Below are 20,500 nucleotides of genomic sequence, written 5' to 3'. Positions count from 1 at the left end.
AACAGCCCTGCCTTCGAGTTTAAATGCCTGAGTCACAGAGATCACCTTCAGTGCACCCAAGAGTTATAGGAACAGACTTACTCTGGAGTCTAAAAGTCCAGCTTCGTTGTAGAGCTCACCATTTAATGTGCCTCTTTAGTCACCTAGTAATTGTTATTTTACCTTTGAACCCATACTTCTAAGATATTAGTCAGTTTTGTTTTAAATAACTCAAAACCTTTTAGTCCTAGTAATACTAATTCGTATTTCAATTTGAAACAAGAACATACAAACCCAGAATCTGCAGCCTGGCACACAAAATAATGAGGCTCCATAAGGGTTTTTTGTTTGTTTGTTTGCTTTTTTGAGACAGAGTCTCGCTCTGTCACTCAGGCTGGAGTACACTGGCACGATCTCGGCTCACTGCAACCTCTGCCTTCTGGGTTCAAGCAATTCTGTCTCAGCCTCCCGAGTAGCTGGGACTGACTACAGGCGCCTACCACCACGCCTGGCTAACTTTTGTATTTTTAGTAGAGACAGGGTTTCACCATATTGGTCAGGCTGGTCTTGAACTCCTGACCTCAGGTGATCTGCCCGCCTCGGCTTCCTAAAGTGCTGGGACTACAGGCGTGAACCATCGTGCCCGGCCAAGTTTTTAAAAATTTATCTTCGGCCAGGCGCGGCAGCTCACGCCTGTAATCCCAGCTGCACTTTGGGAGGCTGAGGCGTGCGGATCACGAGGTCAGGAGATCGAGACCATCCTGGCTGACACAGTGAAAACCCATCTCTACTAAAAAAATACAAAAAATTAGCTGGGTGTGGTGGTGGGCGCCTGTAGTCCCAGCTACTCGGGAGGCTGAGGCAGGAGAATGCTGTGAACCCAGGAGGAGGAGCTGGCAGTGAGCCGAGATGGCGCCACTGTACTCCAGCCTGGGCGACAGAGCAAGACTCCATCTCTGGGGGGGGGGGAAAAATTATCTCCCATGATCCTCTCCATGAGCCCTAAATCCCAGGTCAGTGGAAATATCCCATCCCCTCTCTCTGTTCCCTTCCCCAGAAAATATCACCCTTTCCACTTCCAATGCTGACCATGGGGATATTACACATCACCTGACACTCAGTTTCCCTCCACTCCCACATAGGTGGGATCATCTCTTCCCATGAAATTCTGTAGCCTTTGTATCATTTTACTCTTGCATTCCACCCTTAATAGTATTAAAACTATGTGTATAAATGTGCACATGCGTATGTGTATATTTTTTCATCATCTCCTTTACTGCACTGCAGATATCTTGAAGGTGGGGACCAAGTCTTATTAACACTGTAAATGAGGACCTTGATTTCAAGAAAGCCCAGATAAACCCGATTCATTGGATTAGAGCGCAATACTCTCATCTGATACACTCATTTAGTCAATCAACAAACATTTCTAAACTCATCCTTAACTACATCCAATTCTCATATCCTTGCCTCACGAGAAGTTATCACTGAGGTGTGCAGGGGTGGCACAGGTGTGGTAACTGCTGCTAGCTACCCTGCTTGTATCCCCCTCCAGCAGATGCCAATGAAGGACCACCGGGACACCTTCCCTCAGCTTCAGTCCTGTTCTTGAGACATTGCAGCAGCACAGCCGTTCACAGTTCCTGTCCGGGTTTTACAGAAGGGCTTGTCCCAAGGCCATTTTTTATTCTGAACCAAATTCTGGCTTCCTGGATCCTCCTTCAATTGGACTGAAGGAATGATACACAGGTCTAAATCCTCCTCTCTGCAGCCATAAAAAGGGAAATCATGTCTTTTGCATGGATGCAGCTGGAGGCCAGTATCCTTAGTGAATTAACGCAGGAACAGAAATCCAAATACCGCATATTTCACTTATAAGTGGGAGCTCCACATTGGGTCCTCGTGGACATAAAGATGGGAACCACAGACACTGGGGACTATGAGCGGGGGTGGGAGAGAGGGGAATAAGGGTTGAAAAAGTAACTATTGTGTGCTATGCTCACTACCTGGGTGACAGGATCAGTCATACTCCAAACTTCCGCATCACACGATATACCCAGGTAACAAACCCACGCATGCACCCCCCAAGTCAAAATACAAGTTGAAAGTAAAATAAATAAATGCATAAATAGGCCAGGCGTGGTGGCTCACGCCGGTAATCCCAGCACTTTGGGAGGCTGAGGCGGGTGAATCACTTGAGGTCAGGAGTTCCAGACCAGCCTGGCCAACATGGTGGAACGCTGTCTCTACTAAAAGTACAAAAATTAGCTGGGTGCGGTGGCAGGCACCTCTAGTCCCAGCTACTCGGGAGGCTGAGGCAGAATGGGGTGAACCCAGGAGGCGGAGCTTGCAGTGAGTGGAGATCACGCCACTGCACTCCAGCCTGGGCGACACAGTGAGACTTCGTCTCAAAAAAAAAAAAAAAAAAAGAAAAGAAAAAGAAAATGAAGTGCCCTATAAGGTTTTAGAAGGAGTGAAGAGACTGGAAAGGTCTAAGGTTGAGCGCTTTGAGTTTCGTGGTGAATGTCCCACTATCCATGGAATCAAGGACTTTGAATTTAAACCCCAACTTTGCTCCTTACCTGTTGTGCGTACTCCTTAGTTGGATGAAATCAGACAAGTCACTTAACCTAAGCTTCCATTTTCTTGTCCATAAAATGGGAATAATATCTCTTACCTGAGAGGACTGCTGTGAAAACTAAATGAGACTCCTGAATTTCGTATTTCCATTAATGCTAATAAAATTCATTTACTGTGCAAAGCGCACTGAGTCAGAGCCAACTAAAACTCTTCACAGGGTCATGGCGAGGTTACGAGGCAGTGCACGTGGGAAGTGCTGGAAAGTGTGTGGCATGCTATCTGAAAAATCTCTCCCCAACCAGGACCCAATTCTGGTTTTCAGATACCTTTTTTTTTTTTTTTTTTGAGAGTCTCGCTCTGTCGCCCAGGCTGGAGTGCAATGGCACCATCTCGGCTCACTGCAACCTCCACCTCCTGGGGTCAAGCAATTCTCCTGCCTCAGTCTCCCGAGTAGCTGAGATTACAAGCATGTGCCATCAAGCCCAGCTAGTTTTTGTATTTTTAGTAGAGATGGGGCTTTGTCATTTGGCCAGGATGGTCTTGAACTCCTGACCTCAAGTGATCCGCCCGCCTCGGCCTCAGATACATTCTTGTGTGAACAGTTGAGGAGAATAAGGCAGCAATCAGATGTTAATGGCATTGCTTCCAGACTGCCTGAATATTCCAGAGTACCAGAAAACACTGGTCAAATAACTGCTACTCCTACAAATTTCATAGCTGGGTATGTGGCCGGGTGCAGTGGCTCACCCCTGTAATCCCAGCACTTTGGGAGGCCGAGGAGGGTGGATCACAAAGTCAGGAGTTCAAGACCAGCCTGGCCAACATGGTGAAACCCTGTCTTTACTAAAAAAACAAAAATTAGCTGGGCATGGTGACGTGCACCTGTAGTTCCAGTTACTCAGGAGGCTAAGGTGGGAGAATTGCTTGAACCCAGGAGGTGGAGGTTGTAGTGAGCCGAGATCACGCCATGGCACTCCAGCCTGGGCAACACAGCAAGACTCCATCTCTCAAAAAAAAACAAAAAACAAAAACAAAAACAAAAAACTTAGGTATGTACAGCTAGCCTCTTGAATTATTACAATGCCTATTTTACTGATTTTAGTATGAATTCATTAGGATACCCCATATTAGCTCACTTAATTCTTTTTGTTTTTGGTGGTATAATATACATAAGTTTACCAAAAGTAACATTAGCACATTCACAATATTGTGTAACTGTCACCACTACCCAGTTTAAAATCATCTTCCTCACCTTAAGAGATGCCATTAAGCAGCCATTCCCTGTTCCCCTCTCCCCCTTGAAGCCTCAAAATCTGCTTTCTATGTGGATTTGCCGACGCTGGGCGTTTCATATAAACAAAATCATACAATAAATGGCCTTTTTATCTGGCTTCATTGACTTGGCACATGTCCAAGGTTCACCTGCATAGCAGCATGTAGTGGCACTTCATCCTTTTTTGTGGCTAAATAATATTCCATTTTGTTTTTCCACTTATCAGCAGGTGGACATTTGGGCTGCCTCCACCTTTTGGCTATTGTGAGTTGTGCTGCTCTGAACATTTGTGGTCAAGACTATGTGTGGGCCGGGTATTGTGGCTCACACCTGTAATCCCAACACTTTGGGAGGCTGAGGTGGGCGGATCACCTGAGGTCAGGAGTTTGAGTCCAGCCTGACCGATATGGAGATACACCGTCTCTACTAAAAATACAAAATTAGCAGGGCGTGGCGGCGCCTGCCTGTAATTCCAGCTACTTGGGAGGCTGAGGCAGGAGAAGTGCTTGAACCCGGGAGGCAGAGGTTGTGGTGAGCTGAGATTGTACCATTGCACTCCAGTCTGGGCAACACAGCGAGACTCTGTCTTAAAAATAAATAAATAAATAAATAAATAAATAAATAAATAAATAAATAAAAAAGACTGTGTGTGGGCTTATGTTTCATTTCCCTTGGATCAGTGTCTAGAATGGAATTCTTGGTCACACGGTAATTCTATGCTTGAGTTTTAAGGAACTGGCAGATGGCTCCAATGTGGCTGCCCCACTTTACATGCCCACCAGCAATGGTCGAGGGTTCCAATTTCTCCACATCTTTGCTGACACTTGTTATTGTCTGACTTAATTGTGGCCACTCTATTGGGTGTGCTGTAGCTAGCTTGTGGTTGGGATTTGTGTTTTCCTAATGGCTAATGATGTTACGCATCTTTTCATGTGCTTGTTGGCACTCTTACTTTTAACAGTTTTGTTAAGTCACCGGGAAGAGGAAAGAGTACATAAGGAAGTGCATTTACTCCCAATTTGCTATAGACCAAAAACCTTCTAGAACCCCACCTGCACTAACAAAGACTCTAACCCCCCACCAGAACTGTCTACCCTCCACCGTGGCACCATGGTGTGCTTGGGAATGCGTCTGGCACGGCCAGGCCTCACTCGCTTCATGATTCCAGCTGCATCCATCTTTGAGTATCCCTCTCTTCAACCTGTCACGTGGGCTACGCCCTTTGCTGTACCTGTGCGTCTGAGCACAGCAGCTCTTTTTTGGCATGCTCTAAACTCCCACTCCCCATTTGGGTGTCATCACCTAGTGTTTTTGTTCCTGACCCTTCACTGCAGGCCCAGCACGGTGCTGTAAGAGGATGTAAGTAGCTCTTGTGAACAAGGATGGTGATGACGGCAGAGGCACAGCCCCAGGTCCTTGGCGCCACCCCCTCACCATGACAGGCCAGTTGTCCGGCCCAGTTGTTGCAGCCCCTTGGCCAGCTGCCCTTTGGCTAGGGCTGAAGCGTGAGGACAGGGACGCTTACGCCCTCTCCATCTTGAGTTACTAGAACACACAATATACTTCAAGGACAAACAGACCAATTTGAGTAACATGAAAATTGGGTTTAAACAATTTTCTGTTCATACACTTAAAAATCCAAAGATTTAAGAGAACGGGCAAGCATAATAAAGTCACAATGAAAAACAGGCAATGATGTTTCAGATTTACACTTAGGATGTGCCCAGCAAGCAATCTGGAGGCACTAAGTGTTAAACTGGCTAATCTTGATTTGATGATTCAGCTTTTATGTAAGTAATATTTACTAATTTTAGTACATTGAGTGTATATATACTCACTTCAAAGCTGAGAGAAGGAATGTTCTCCTTTTAACAACTTTTGTAAACAAGTACAATTTAAAATACAGAACATCTCCCTAAACTTTAGGAATGTATACATACTTATACCAATGTGCCTACATGACATATGGACTTACACAGTACATGCTCTTACAGGTTTTTTTTTGAGGGGGGGGACGGAGTTTTGCTCTGTTGCCCAGGCTGGAGATCAAAGGTGTGACCTCAGTTCACTGCAACCTCCACCTCCTGGGTTCAAGCGATTCTCCTGCCTCAGTCTCCCAAATAGCTGGGATTACAGGTGCCCGCCACCATGCCCAGCTAATTTTTTTGTGGGGTTTAATTTACAGGTTTTATAAATTATAAGCCTACCTTTCTCTCTAAGTATTCTAGCTGAGATCTTTCCTGCTCCAAAAGGGAGAAGACAGAAGACCATCCACCCAAAAACTGAGATAAAAAAAGCCACCTGCAAGGTCTAAAGGCATTTACCAAGTGCTTGCTTCCAGGAAAAAATTATTTTCCAAACCTCAAACTGAAATTACTCAACGAAAAAAGCTGGAATAAATGATTGCATTATAAATGCTTCTAAGTAAAACTGGCAAAATTGTGATTACAGATGAGAAAAATCCAACAAAATACAGACTCATATTCACGTGTTGAGCCAGTGTGGACCATATGATGGTTTGCGATTTAACATAATCCTTTATTTTGCTGAAGTCTAATGGGCATGAAAATCTGACAGCCATAAAGTAAAGCACGTTAGAAAAGCACAGTCCAGGTGCAGTGGCTCATGCCTGTAATCTCAGCACTCCAGGAGGCTTAGGTGGGAGGACTGCTTGAGCCCAGGAGTTTGAGACCAGCCCGGACAACACAGAAAGACCCCATCTCTAAAAAAAGTTTTGTTTTTTAAAAAAGCACATCTTTTGGACATACAGCAAATTAAGTTGGCAGGCTAGGTCATATACCTGGTAGGTAGCCTGGAGTCAGATGAACCAGCCACTGACCAGATATGCGACCTCAGCAAGTTACTGCCTTTGTACCTCAGTCTCCTCATCTGTAAAATGGAAATAATAAGCATGGGCCTCACAGTGCTGTCATGACGATTATAGGAGTGAATATTACATTTATAATATTATAAATTAATATTTACACTTAGAACTGTGCCTGGCATATAGCAGGTACAGTGTTCAGTAAATAAAATCTCCTTTTGTTTCTTTGCTATTTTTGTGGAAGAATTTTAATCTCTTTAAAGTGAGTCTAACCTGTAACTAAAAGATAAGTGATTTTGGTCAATTATAACTGCTGTGGCTCAGCTCAGCTCTTTCCCTACTGTGTTATAAATTCTATTATCCAGATCTTAGGAATATATTTGTAATATTTTTGTGAATTAGTAACAGTTCAAAAATGTTTCAAAATTTATTTTATTTTATTTTATTTTTTAAAGACAGAGGCTGGCTCTGTCACCCAGGCTGGAGTGCAGTGGTGTGATCATGGCTCACTGCAACCTCTGCATCCCATGTTGAAATGATTCTCATGCCTCAGCCTCCCGAGTAGCTGGAACTACAGGTGCACACCACCATGCCCGGCTAACTTTTGTATTTTTAGTAGAGATGGGGTTTTGCCGTGTTGGCCTGGCTAGTCTCGAACTCCTGGCCCCAGATGATCTGCCCGCCTCGGCCTCCCAAAGTGCTGGGATTACAGGCGTGAGCCACCGCGCCCGGCCTGAGCCACCGTGCCTGGCTTCTGCTCTAATTTTTAGACCAAAGACTGTCAGATTGGATTATGAGTATCAGCAAGACAAATCTATAATATAGTTTTTAAAAATTGCATAATCCATAAGCATTCTATCAATGATTAAAGGAAATCTATGATTTTCTAGGTTCCCTGATAGTCAGGAGATAAAATCTTCTGTTTTGTGCCCAATTTAAGAAACTGGCCCAAACAATAAATGATTCAAAATGCAATGACTGACTAAACTGCAACAAAATAACAGCCTCAATTTACACAATGGTGAGCTCTAAAAAGCTCAAAGCAAATTTATAAACTCCCCAAAGAAAGTCTGTTATTTCCTGAGAAGTCAAGGAGAACAACCTTTACTTTTCTCTGCTTTAAGGATGAAAAAACTGATTCAAAGGTTCTTTTAAAGATTTTGGCAAAACATTTTCCCCTTACCATTTCTGTTTTCCCTTTCACCTTTTCAAAATTTTCTGAGTTATAAAAATAAACTTGCTTGATTTAGGAACAAAACTGGAAGTTTATGAAAATGTCAGCTTCCTCTTTTAAATGGGCACTGCTGGGTAGGTGTGCTGCCTTGAACTGAACTGTGTACAGGTGATGAAGGATTTACCTTTATCACGTGTGATAAAGGATTTAACATGTGATAAAGTCACATGAGTGACTTCAGGTACACACACTGACCACCTGTTGAGTGGCATGAATTTGACCCTATGACCTATTATTTAACAATTAAACAGCGGGAGCGGCTGGGCAAAGTGATTCACGCCTGTAATCCGAGCACTTTGGGAGGCTGAGGCGGGTGGAACATTTGAGGTCAGGAATTCGAGACCAGCCTGGTCAACATGGTGAAACCCCGTCTCTACTGAAAAAGAAAAAGAAAAAAAAAATATATATATATATACACACACACACACACACACACATACGCACACACACATATATATATACACACATATATATACACACACACACACACACACACAAATTTGCTAGGTGTGGTGGCAGGCGCCGGTAGTCCCAGCTACTCAGAAGGCTGAGGTGGGAGAATTGCTTGAACCCAGGACGTGGAGGTTACAGTGAGCCAAGATCGCACGACTGCACTCCAGCCTCGGCAACAGAGCGAAACTCTATCTCAAAAAAATAAAAATAAAACTAAATAAAATAAACAGTTGGATTAAAATACGTTACTGGCCAAACCCTGACTACAGATCTCTGGGTTTGGGTTTATGGTTTGTTTGCTCTGCCCAACAAGACAAAGAAGTTAGGACCTGAGTATCCCATGCTACTGTGGTTGTTAGGATTATGTCGTTAATGCACCTTAAACCCAGACACTTAGCTAGCTGGTAGTAAGGAAATGCTTTTTCTTTGGAGAAAAGGATACCAAATCCCTCACAAGATTACCCCAGTTGAAGCAAGCAACTGGATGACACAAGAGATCTTCTACTGTCCGGGTGAGGGCCAAACTGCAAAAATGTGAGGCCTTGTGGGCCAACCGTCTCTGCTGCAGTCACTCAGCCCTGCTACTGTATCACAGCCCTGCTACTGTATCGTATCCCGTCTGAATGCAACCACAGACAGGAACAAATGGGCATAGTTGTGTCAATAAAACGTTCTTGGCCGGGCGCGATGGCTCATGCCTGTAATTCCAGCACTTTGGGAGGCCAAGACGGGCGGATCACGAGGTCAAGAGATAGAGACCATCCTGGCCAATATGGTGAAATCCCATCTCTACTAAAAATACAAAAAAAATCAGCTGGATGTGGTGGTGGGCACCTGTAGTCCCAGCTACTAGGGAGGCTGAGGCAAATGAATCACTTGAACCTGGGAGGTGGAGGTTGCAGTGAGCTGAGATAGTGCCACGGCACTCCAGCCTGGCGATGGAGCGAGACTCCGTCTCAAAAAACAAACAAACAAACAAACAAACAAACAAACAAACAACTTTCTTTACAAGCAGGCCCTGGACATCCATGGCTGTAGTTTGCTCAGCCCTGCAGTTAAGGTACCTCTGGTAAAGGTGATATTTTAGCAAAATGAAATTGAAAGGTTTCAAATTATACGCTAACTCTTATCTTCAAGTCATTGAGAACATTCAGCATGAAAATAACTAGAATTTGGTATTTCTCTTTAAATCATCAATATTTTTCTATCATTTTCAAATATACTTGAAAAAAGAGCAAGGACACATTTTCTGAATCATCTCTCTAATAGAATAGATTCTATTCATAAAGAGTCTTTTATTTTAAGGAGCAAAATCAAGAAATGAATTCTCTGGTGGGGGTGAAATGTAGGTCTGACAGATTTGCACATCATTTAAATCTGTCATTATTTCTTAAGTTTTAGATACTAAGACTAACTTGCAAATTTTGCATATGTATATTAATAAGCATCTTCTTTGTAAGAAGTAGGCTGGGTGCAGTGGCTCACGCCTGTAATCCCAGCACTTTGGGAGGCCGAGGTGGGTGGGTCACCTGAGGTCAGGAGTTTGAGACCAGCCTGACCAACATGGTGAAACTCTGTCTCTACTAAAATTGCAAAAAATTAGCTGGGCATGGTAGCGCATGCCTGTAATCCCAGCTACTTGGGAGGCTGAGGCAGGAGAATCGCTTGAACTCGGAAGGCGGAGGTTGCAGTGAGCTGAGATCACACCATTGTACTCCAGCCTGGGCAACAAGAGCAAAACTCCATCTCAAAAAAAAAAAGGAAAAAGAAGTGAACTATAGTATTTTTCAGAGAATCAGAGAGGCTCTCCTATTGCTTGGCATTTTTCCTTTTCATTTCCTGGTGATTTCCAATGGCAAAACTTTTACATCTTCCACAAGGCTGAGGCAGGAGGATCGCTTGAGCCCAGGAGTTCAAGACCAGCCTGGGCAACATAGCAAGACCCTGTCTGTCTCAAAAAACAGAAAAAATTTACACCTGCAATAAAGAGAACAACCAGCCCAACATGGAAGAGAACAATAAGAGGACTTGGCAAAACCCTTACAGAAAGAATCCTTCATGAACAGCCATCAAGAGATACAATAAAAACACCTAGTGAAATTGGAGTCTCAAGAACTTCAAGCAAGGGAACTGCTGTATAAATGACAAAAGTCAATTTGCAAACTCAATAAAAACAAAAACAAAAAACCATAATTTAAAATGGGCAAAGGATCTGAACAGACATTTCTCCAAAGAAGATATGCAAATGGCCAGTAAGAATATGAAAAGATAGCCGGGCACAGTGGCTCACGCCTGTAATCCCAGCACGTTGGGAGGCCGAGGCGGGAGGATCACCTGAGGTTAGGAGTTCGAGACTAGCCTGACCAATATTGTGAAATCTCGTCTCTACTAAAAATACAAAAATTAGCTGGGTGTGGTGGTGGGGTACTGTAGTCCCAGCTATTCGGGAGGCTGAGGCATGAGAATCGCTTGAACCTGGGAGGCAGAGATTGCAGTGAGCTGAGATCGCGCCACCGCACTCCAGCCTAAAAGTCAATTTGCAAACTCAGTAATTAAACAAAAATTAATGTAAAATGGGCAAAGGATCTGAATAGACATTTCTTCAAAGAAGATATGCAAATGGCCAGTAAGAACATGAAAATATGCTCAATGTCGTTAGTCACTAGGGAGATGTGAACGTAAGCCAAAATGAGAGCCCACTTCACACTACAGGATGTGTAAAATCGTTTACAGGATGGCTATACTAAAAAAAGAGACAATAACAAGTGTTAAAGATGTACAGCATATGAATGGTTGGATACGGCTGGAGTTAAACGGGAAGCAACTGCCAGTGGGTAACGGTTTCTTTCTGAGGTGATGAAAATATCCTAAAGTTAACTGTGGTGATAATCATACAACTTTGTGAATATACCAGTGAACTGTATACTTTAAATGGGTGAACTATATCTCAAGCTGCTATAAAAATAAATACAACAAAAAATTAATTTGCAGATTTCAAAAAAGAACTAAATAGGACTTCCAGTAATGAAAGATAGGCACTGTAATAAAAAAATTCAATGGAACCAGCAATTAGGAAATAAAAATTTAAAAGACCATTTACAATAGGACAAAACACATAAAGAATGAATCTATAAAAAAGCAGGAGACTTCCACAATAAAAAATACAAAAGTAGTGCTACAGAAATGGAAGAAATCTCAAATAAATGAAATCATACACCATTTTCATGGATTAGAAAATCCATATTTGCTAAGATGTCAATATTGCTAAGATGTCAACTCCACCTAAATCCACCTGTAAATTCAATGTATTCCAATCAAAATTCCAAGCGAATTTTTTAAAGTGGAAATTGACAAGCTGATTCTAAAATATAAGCAAATGCAGAGGTCCTAGAATAGCCAAGGTACTATCAAATAAACAGAGGAGTTATGCTACTAGGTATCAAGATTAGAAAGTTGCAGTAATTAAGACAGTCTGTTATTGGTGCAAGGATAGCAGAGCATCCTCACAGACAGCGAAGTGTGTAGCTGTGTTGCCTCCTTGTCTCCCAGTGATAACCCAGGTGGTGTTACAAAAATGAGTAACTGCAAGAGAAATTGGCCAACAAAACTGAAGAGGCAGAAATGAAATGAAAAGTAGCAACACTGAGTCAAACGTACATGGAGTTAGAGAAGAAATAGCTGACTGGAAATGCTGACACTGCTGGCCTTTGAGGCACTGGAGGAACGGCCACAGGAACGGGGTGAGGTTGAAACTTATCAACATAATTGAGGCAAGTGGCTCTGATGAAAAGGATGAAGGTGTTTCAGGGAAAGCGATGCCAGCAAAAAAACAAAACAAAACAAAACACAAAAAACAAACTTCACCTTGAAGGAACTCTTGAAGGTATTTCACAACATTGTAATCGCAAGGATAAAATGTTGGAAGTTGATCCAAATTTGGCAAGGAGTATGGCAATTTGCTAAAACATAGAAAAAATGCTCGCTCTATCATAAGCCATGAGAAGGTGGCAAGCACTATTTACACCACTCCTGATAGGATTTTTACATTTAAAAACTCTAATTCCCAATGTTTCTAATGCTTCAAAGTGCACTAATATTAGTTTTACTATTGTTTGATTTCCCTGTACATTTCTAACTGACAGAGTTTTTAACAAACATTTTTAAAGGTCATAGAACAATGTAATTTTGCAGCATCAAGATGACTTTGTGTGGTTTCAGCTTGCGCATTTTTATGATGCCATTACTATGCAAAGCAGGGCTGCCTGATTTTAAAATTAATGAGTTAAATGTACCACTTAAGAAATTAGAAAAAGAGCAGCCATAAAAAAGGATGAGTTCATGTTCTTTGCAGGGACATGGATGAAGCTGGAAACCATCATTCTCAGCAAAGTAACACAGGAACAGAAAACCAAACACTGCATGTTCTCACTCCTAAGTAGGAGCTGAACAATGAGAACACATGGACACAGGCAGGGGAACATCACACACCGGGGCCTGTCGGGGGGTGGGGGGCTGAGGACGGATAGCATTAGCAGAAATACCTAATGTAGATGATGGGTTGATGGGTGCAGCAAACCACCATGGCACGTGTATATCTATGTAACAAACCTGCACGTTCTTCACATGTATCCCAGAACTTAAAGTATAATAATAATAAAAAAATAAATGAGAAAAAGAATAACAGAGTCATCTCAAAGATACGTGGAAGAGAGTAAAGGAGAGACCAATGAAACAGAAAACAAAGACACAATGGAGAGACTTGAACAACTGGTTCATGAATAATCAAGAAAAATATATATCTGGCCGGGTACAGTGGCTCACGTCTGTAATCCCAGCACTTTGGGAGGCCGAGGTGGCCAGATCACTTGAGGTCAGGAGTTTAAGACCAGCCTGGGAAACATGACAAAACCCCATCTCTACTAAAAACACAAAAATTAGCCGGGCATGGTGGTAGGCACCTGTAATCCCAGCTACTCAGGAGGGTGTGTCACGAGAATCGCTTGAACCCGGGAGGCAGAGGTTGCAGTAAGCCGAGATCGCACCACTGCACTTCAGCCTGGGCGACAGAGTGAGACTCTGCCTCAAAAAAAAAAAAAAAAAGAAAGAAAGAAAAGAAAAATGTTATATATTCTTACAAACTTTTATTACCTACTGTAGGAGGAGAATGTCAATGAAGAAAATTGCCACTGTTTTTAAATTCTGAAATATTTGCGAATGTGTGAAGCAGAAACAGACAGGCATCTTTCCAGTCTTTGATACAGAAGCCACAAGGCACATCATCTCATTTCATCTAATGACCTGGAAGGCGTGGCTGTCACCTCCACGATGAGTAAATAACCCACTGCCCACGGTGAAGTGCTGCCCGGGGTCACACAAGTTAACAGCCGGAATGTGGCAACGTCACCACTCCCGAGCATCTCCTAGATGCCAGGTGGCATGCTATCCGGTTGTCTCAGGGGAAAGTGAGATGCGGCCTGGCCTTACTGTCCTGGGTCACAGGATCTTTCCCGGACTCGCCTGGGCGGAGTGAGCTCTGCAACCCAGGCAGCACCCATGTCCCTACCATCCCTGGAGGGGTAACCACCCCCACAGTCCATGCTCTGCCTAGCTTGGCTGCCAAACACCTTGCTGGGGACATGTGACCCAATGTGGTTGCCCATGGAGGTTATCACTTGTTACCTCTTAGGCTCATGCAGAAAAAGGTGATGGCTACGTTTACCCTTAGGGCCTATCAGCCGCCCTGAGGAAACACCGCATCCTGCAGCCACTGAGGAAGAAGTCACCCAGGAGGCTACTGAGGATGAAATGAGACAAAAGTGCCCGGCATGCGGTGGACACGTCCGGAGACCTGCGTTTCTGTATGGAAGCATGTGGTGCAAGAGCAGGGCAATACTTCTAAGACGGCACAAGAACAGAGCAATACTTCTAAGACGAGTCACGCACATGCTCCTCTTCTGTGATTTCCACCATCCTTACCCCGTAACTCCTGGCGTTTATGGTCGGAACCCCAGTGAAACCACCATTTCCAAGGGGACTGTGACCACTTATCATGACGCCTGCCAGCCGCTCAGACACTAACGACATCCTCTCATCCCTTTCTTGAAAAGTCCCCTGTCAGCCTGGGTGCAGTGGTTCACACCTGTAATTCCAGCACTTTGGGAGGCTGAGGCAGGTGGATTACCTTAAGTCAGGAGTTCAAGACTAGCCTGGTCAACATGGTGAAACCCTATCTCTAATACAAAAAAAAAATATGGTCGGGGGCAGTGGATCACGCCTGTAATCCCAGCACTTTGGGAGGCCAAGGCGGGCAGATCATAATGTCAAGACATTGAGAACAGCCTGGCCAACATGGTGAAACCCCGTCTCTACTAAAAATACAATAATTAGCTGGGTGTGGTGGTACACACCTGTAGTCCCAGCTACTCAGGAGGCTGAGGCAGGAGAATCGCTTGAATATGGGAGGCGGAAGTTGCAGTAGCCAAGAATGCGCCATTGCATTCCAGCCTGGTGACAGAGTGAGACTTGGTCTCAAAAAAAAAAAAAAAAGAAAACAACAACAACAACAACAGCAGCAGAAAAAACCTACAGCTACTCTAAGGCCCCCTATCCTAAGGCCACTATTTCTTCCTCTGTGCTTGTATCTCCCCTTCCCAAATAGAAACAGACTGGAAAGGTTGGCTGTGGTCTTCTGGGGAAAAAGTGAGAGGGCCCTGGAAAAACAGCAATTATGAAGTTTTTGTTTGTTTTTTGAGATGGAGTCTCGCTCTGTTGCCCAGGCTGGACTGTAGTGGCGCGATCTCGGCTCATCACAACCTCTGCCTCTCGGTTTCAAGTGCTTCTCCTGTCTCAGCCTCTTGAGTAGTTGGAATTACAGGCACGCGCCCCCGTGCCTGGCTAATTTTTTGATATTTTTAGTACAGACAGGGTTTCACCATGTTGGCCGGGCAAGGCTCGAACTCCTGACCTCGGGTGATCCGCCCACCTCGGCCTTCCAAAGTGCTGGGATTACAGGCCTGAGCCACTGCGATGCCTGGCCGCAGTTACAAAGTTTGAAGTATACGCATGCTGGTAAAACCACACACCAGCCCACGAGGGAAAAAAACACGACTCCACTCAGACACACACAAAACGCGGAAGCACCATGTACACCCAGGGCACCGCTAACATTTCTATTAGTCCTGCCCTTTCACTGAAAGTTGTTGAAAACAGACCTTTAATACCAGAGATGCCGACATGGGGGCTGTCACCAGGCCATCTCCTAACAGCCACACTCTCTCTGCCCTGGTGTTCCTTGACCCATGCCTGAGGAGCTTTGCTGGCAGCTGGGTCCTGGGCATGTGATCTAAATTGGGCCATGGGGTATAAGGGGCAGTGTGCTGGAGCTTTGGGGCAAAGGTCGCCAGCACACCTGAGAAGAAATTCCCCTTCCTACTTTTGAAGACAATGGGGAGAGAGAGGATGTGATGGTTGGAGAAGCAGTGGCAGCCATCCTGGCACCATGAGGAAATGAGTATGAGGATGAGAAGACAGAGAGAAGGAACCTGGGTCCCTAGTGATGATTAACTGACAACCTGCTGCTCCTCATGTGGAATAATAAAGATGCTGATTGCTTAACTCACTGTTCATTGGGCATTTTATTTTTTTACTTTTGGGCCAAAGCATCCTACGTTGTTCACACAGCAGTGAGTGAGCCGATCCAGGAGGGAGCTAAGTCTAAGTATCCACAGCTAGACATCAGAAATGGTTCCACTGTCACACAGGCCGACCCTCGAGGCGCACAGAACGAGCGTTTTGAAATGATTCATGATTTTCACATATGTGATAACACCCCTTCAAGTTTTCTCGTAGGGAGAGTTAAGTTTCATGATGAAGTTGTGAATACCAAGTACCACCACGGAGTAACTAGACAATAAGACCTTCTTGGAAGATGAGAAAAATACAATCTATCTTTGATCGTTTTATTTTTTTTTCTACGAATTGTCCACGACTCTTCCATATAGGGAATGTAAACAGATACGGGGTGCCTTTTCAGTCTGAACTGTATCAATAAAATAAAAATGGAGCCAGTCAAGGAAGTAACTTCTCCTGAGCTAGCATTGTACCATGGAATTGTCAGAAACGAGAAGAAAAACCAGTAATTACATGAGATAGCAAGTATTAAGCAAAAGGATAGCTTGAAACGAAATACAACAGAAAGTTATTTCTGTTCCCTCTGAATAAAATACACACGCACAAGTGGCCGGGCACGGTGGCTCTCACCTGTAATCCTAGCATTTTGAGAGGCGGAGGCGGGTGGATCACCTGAGGTCAGGAGTTTGAGACCAGCCTGGCCAAGATGGTGAAATCACGTCTCTATTAAAAATAGGAAAATTAGCCGGGTATGGTGGCGGGCACCTGTAATCCCAGCTGCTCAGGAGGCTGACGCATGAGAATTGCTTGAACCCTGGAGGCAGAGGCTGCAGGGAGCCAAGATCATGCCACTGCACTCCAGCCTGGGTGACAGAGTGAGACTCCATCTCAAAAAACAAACAAAAACAAACAAAAAAATACACCATATATATATATGCATGCACATGAAAGAAATTTCACCATCGCAAAATATTTTCCTCACTGAAATGAAAGTTCTAAGCCTGTATTGTTTATACCAACATAGTTGCTGTGGAAATAGCTGTTTCAACATTAGGAACTCACGGCTGACTCAAGTAAGGTGTGGAGCAGAAGTCTTATTTAAACAGTGGCAGGACCCATAAAACATTAAAAAGGCAAACTGGGTGTGGTGAGTCGGAGCGCCATATGTTTTAATGTAAGGGTCACGCATGTTTTCTTTCTGAGGCATGATACCAATAGGATGTTACTTTTTATTTATGCTATTTTTGGAACCCTATAATCATCTCAACAACTCCCCCAAACATCCTAGATTTTGCTGTCTGCTTCTGTCTACATCCAGCAACCTCCGTATTTTATTACATTCATCGTGCTTGGAACAGAGTTACTACGGTTCAGTCCTCGCTGGCACATGCAGGATTATGGCACCAACCAGGGCACAGGCAGGATTTTGGAAAACTTCTGCATGTAATTGAGTCCATTAAATATAGCAGTACTGGGCTGGGTGAGGCCGGTCATCCTAGCACTTTGAGAGGCCAAGGCGGGGGGACTACTAGAGGCCAAGAGTTCAAGACCAACCTGGCCAACACAGAGAGACCCCATCTCTAACATAAATAAATAAATAAATATAAAATAGTGTGTGTATATAAATAAATAAATAAATAAATATAGGCTGGGCGCGGTGGCTCACACCTATCATCTCAGTACTTTGGGAGGCTGAGGCAGGAGTATCACCTGAGGTCAGGAGTTCAAGACCAGCCTGGCCAACATGGCAAAACCCCGTCTCTACTAAAAATACAAAAAAATTAGCCGGGTAGTGGTGGGCATCTGTAGTCCTGGCAACTCAGGAGGCTGAGGCAGGAGCATCACTTGAACTTGGGTAGCAGAGGTTGCAGTGAGCCGAGCTCATGCCACTGCACTCTAGCCTGGGCGACGAGCGAGACTCTGTCTCAATAAAAAAAAATAAAAATAAAAAATATCTAGATCTCTTTCTGGCAGTACTGATTTATTCACTAACAGGACATCACTTTCAGCATACGGTCTACCGTGTGCCTATGGCTTTATAAACTCAAGTGCAAAGTCCTCAGAGACCGTGAGGACCCAGGTCACCTCTGCACCCAACAGCCCAGCTCCCCAACTCCACTGTCAGGCCTCTCATTTGTTCCTGTCTTTTATGGGTCAGTTAAGAGCTTCCCAAACAATCCTAAAAACCCTCAGGACAGCTCCATCGAGAAACCATGTGGCTTGCCCGCACCCTCCCTTGGTGATGCCCCCCCACTCCTCTGCTTCCCCTTCCTACTTCTTAACTGGACATGGATGCACTTTTCTTTAAACACACACACACACTTTACCATGATTTTTCCTCTGGTCAAGCCAGAAATTTTACCTTTTGTACAATAAAACATACTCAACACGTTTGTTAAATGAGGGTGCTGTGTGGGGCTGTTTTAAAAGCCCACCTTTCCCTGCTGACAGTGAAGTGTTCTGTAAACAGAAGCCCAGATCCCCTCGGCAGCAGGCACTGCCCGGGGTGTGACCGCCCTCTCTGCCTGCACAGGAGAGCGATTCATACCAGCAGAACCGGAAAAATCACAGCTGAAAGCAACCAGGGAAGAGGCAAGGGCCAAGAGAGCAACGTAAAGGAGTTGGATTTTCTACTAGGTGAGTCACAGGAAACACTCCGGCCGCAGCCCGAGGCCCCAGAGGCCCTGCTCGCCCATCAGGAATGTAGGTCAAACTCCCAGGGGGAAGGGTGAGAGCCCAGGCACCCATGGCAAAAGCTCAAGTTCCTAGGAGAGCAGGGAGGCTGGCCAGAAAACAAGGCCTCCAATCGCCCTCCGGCACCAGCCCCGGCCCACCCTCCGACTAAGCGTCAATTTCCACAGACCGCGGTGAAGCAGAACCGCAGCACGCTGGCCCAGATCTCTCCTCTGTTCTGGACTGGGCCGTCCCACGCGTTTCTATCGGGGTTCACGGGATGACAAGTGGGGTTTACGTGTAAAGGGACAGATGGCTCACCCAGTTCAGTCGACACGGGGGACCCGGTGGCAATCTCACCGATCTTGGCCACTCCATCGTAGTAGGCTTTTCCTGCCAGGATCATAGCTAGACACGAAAGGCGACACACAAAATCGTCACTTAGACAAGGAAAGGAGGAAGCGACACAAGTTTTCTTCCAAACACCCCTCGGTCCCTTCTGGCCACAAGGTTTGGGCCGTGGCAGGTGTGGCTCTCAGGAGGTAAGGCCTGTGTTGAGAGCTGCACCGGGGTGGAGGCCCCCCAGCCAAGGGACAGTCACATGAGATCCTCGTCTCTGCCCAGCCCCGGGGAACCTTCAGCAGCAGGGGCTGAAGGTCCAGAGAAGGCTCTGCTTGCTCCTGATGCCAGTTTCAGAGTGGATGTGTTCCTAACGTTGAACTAGGGCTTTGGCTGGGCACGGTGGCTCACACCTGTAATCCCAGCACTTTGGGAGGCTGAGGCGGGAGGATTGCTTGAGCTCAAGAGTTTGAGACCAGCCTGGGCAACATGGTAAAACCCCACCTCTACAAAAAAAAAATACATAAATTAGCCAGGCATGGTGGAGTGTGTCTGCAGTCCCAGCTACTTGTGAGGCTGAGGTGAGAGGATCGCTTGAGCCCAGGAGGTGGAGGTTGTAAGTGAGCTGAGATCGTGACACTGCATTCTAGTCTGGGTGACAGAGCCAGATATTGTCTCAAAAATAAAAATAAAAAAAGAAACACATCCTCTCCAGCCTTCTGTTTTCTGAGCTAGTTCTTCTCCAGCACTCCAGGTCTGCAACATTCTTAGTCAGGAGGAGTTGTGTGAGGTGGTGTAGGAGTCTGGTCCTTTGATGGCAGTGTTTCATTTTTCTATTGAAAAAGACATTTTGAGCCACAACCAATCAACCTATTTGTTGCCAGGAGAGAATATATGAAATTTGAAATATATTATCTTTCCAAAAAGCAATACAATTGTCTGAAAAAACAACTGAATCCTCTACATTTTTTTATTTTTTGGCAAAGACAGGAAAACTTTTATTGCTACAAGGTGGGTTCTAATTATCTTAAAAATAATACTGCCCCCTTCAAACTCATTCTGAAGACTAAATTATAACTACGTGACCTCCTGGGGCAAATTACTTACCCTTTCTGAAACAAAGGTTGCTCGTCCTTAAAATGCCCTAAGAATGTGAGCGACGGACAAACAAATGGAAGCTGCTAATACACTTTTTTCACTTTACAATCTAGGTTTGAAGGTACTGAAGGTGTATGATACAGACCCAGATTGGTTACTGTAATTTTGGAGAAAAGCATTTATTTGGAATTTTACTCTAAGATTGGTTTCACACAGAAATCAGTTTCTCCTGGAGCTTTGGAGACCACATGGTTTTGGAGCTAAAGGAGCCCTTGGGAATCCTAGAGGCTACACCAGCTGCAATGCCCCAATGTATAACAGGCAATTGTTTTAACAAGGTGGATTTTATTTTAGTTATTTTTTTTAGAGGCAGAGTCTTGTTCTTTCACCCAGGCTGGAGTGCGGTGGCACAATCATG

At 44.6% G+C, this 20,500-nt stretch overlaps 1 protein-coding gene across 3 annotated transcripts in view; it reads right to left on the bottom strand.

The window, feature by feature from the left end:
- LOC105497768 (BAR/IMD domain containing adaptor protein 2 like 1) overlaps nucleotides 1-20,500 on the bottom strand; it is a 111,408-nt gene that overhangs the window by 45,599 nt on the left and 45,309 nt on the right. For all 3 annotated transcript variants that reach the window (XM_011769114.2, XM_011769124.2, XM_024797954.2), the window contains exon 3: nucleotides 18,967-19,053. In XM_011769114.2, the coding sequence (XP_011767416.1) occupies nucleotides 18,967-19,053 (87 nt within the window). The remainder of the gene's footprint in view (nucleotides 1-18,966; nucleotides 19,054-20,500) is intronic.

The sequence above is a fragment of the Macaca nemestrina genome, chromosome 4, assembly GCF_043159975.1.
Source record: "Macaca nemestrina isolate mMacNem1 chromosome 4, mMacNem.hap1, whole genome shotgun sequence".
In the NCBI taxonomy this organism is placed as follows: domain Eukaryota; kingdom Metazoa; phylum Chordata; class Mammalia; order Primates; family Cercopithecidae; genus Macaca; species Macaca nemestrina.
This window is presented reverse-complemented; position numbering and strand designations above follow the sequence as displayed.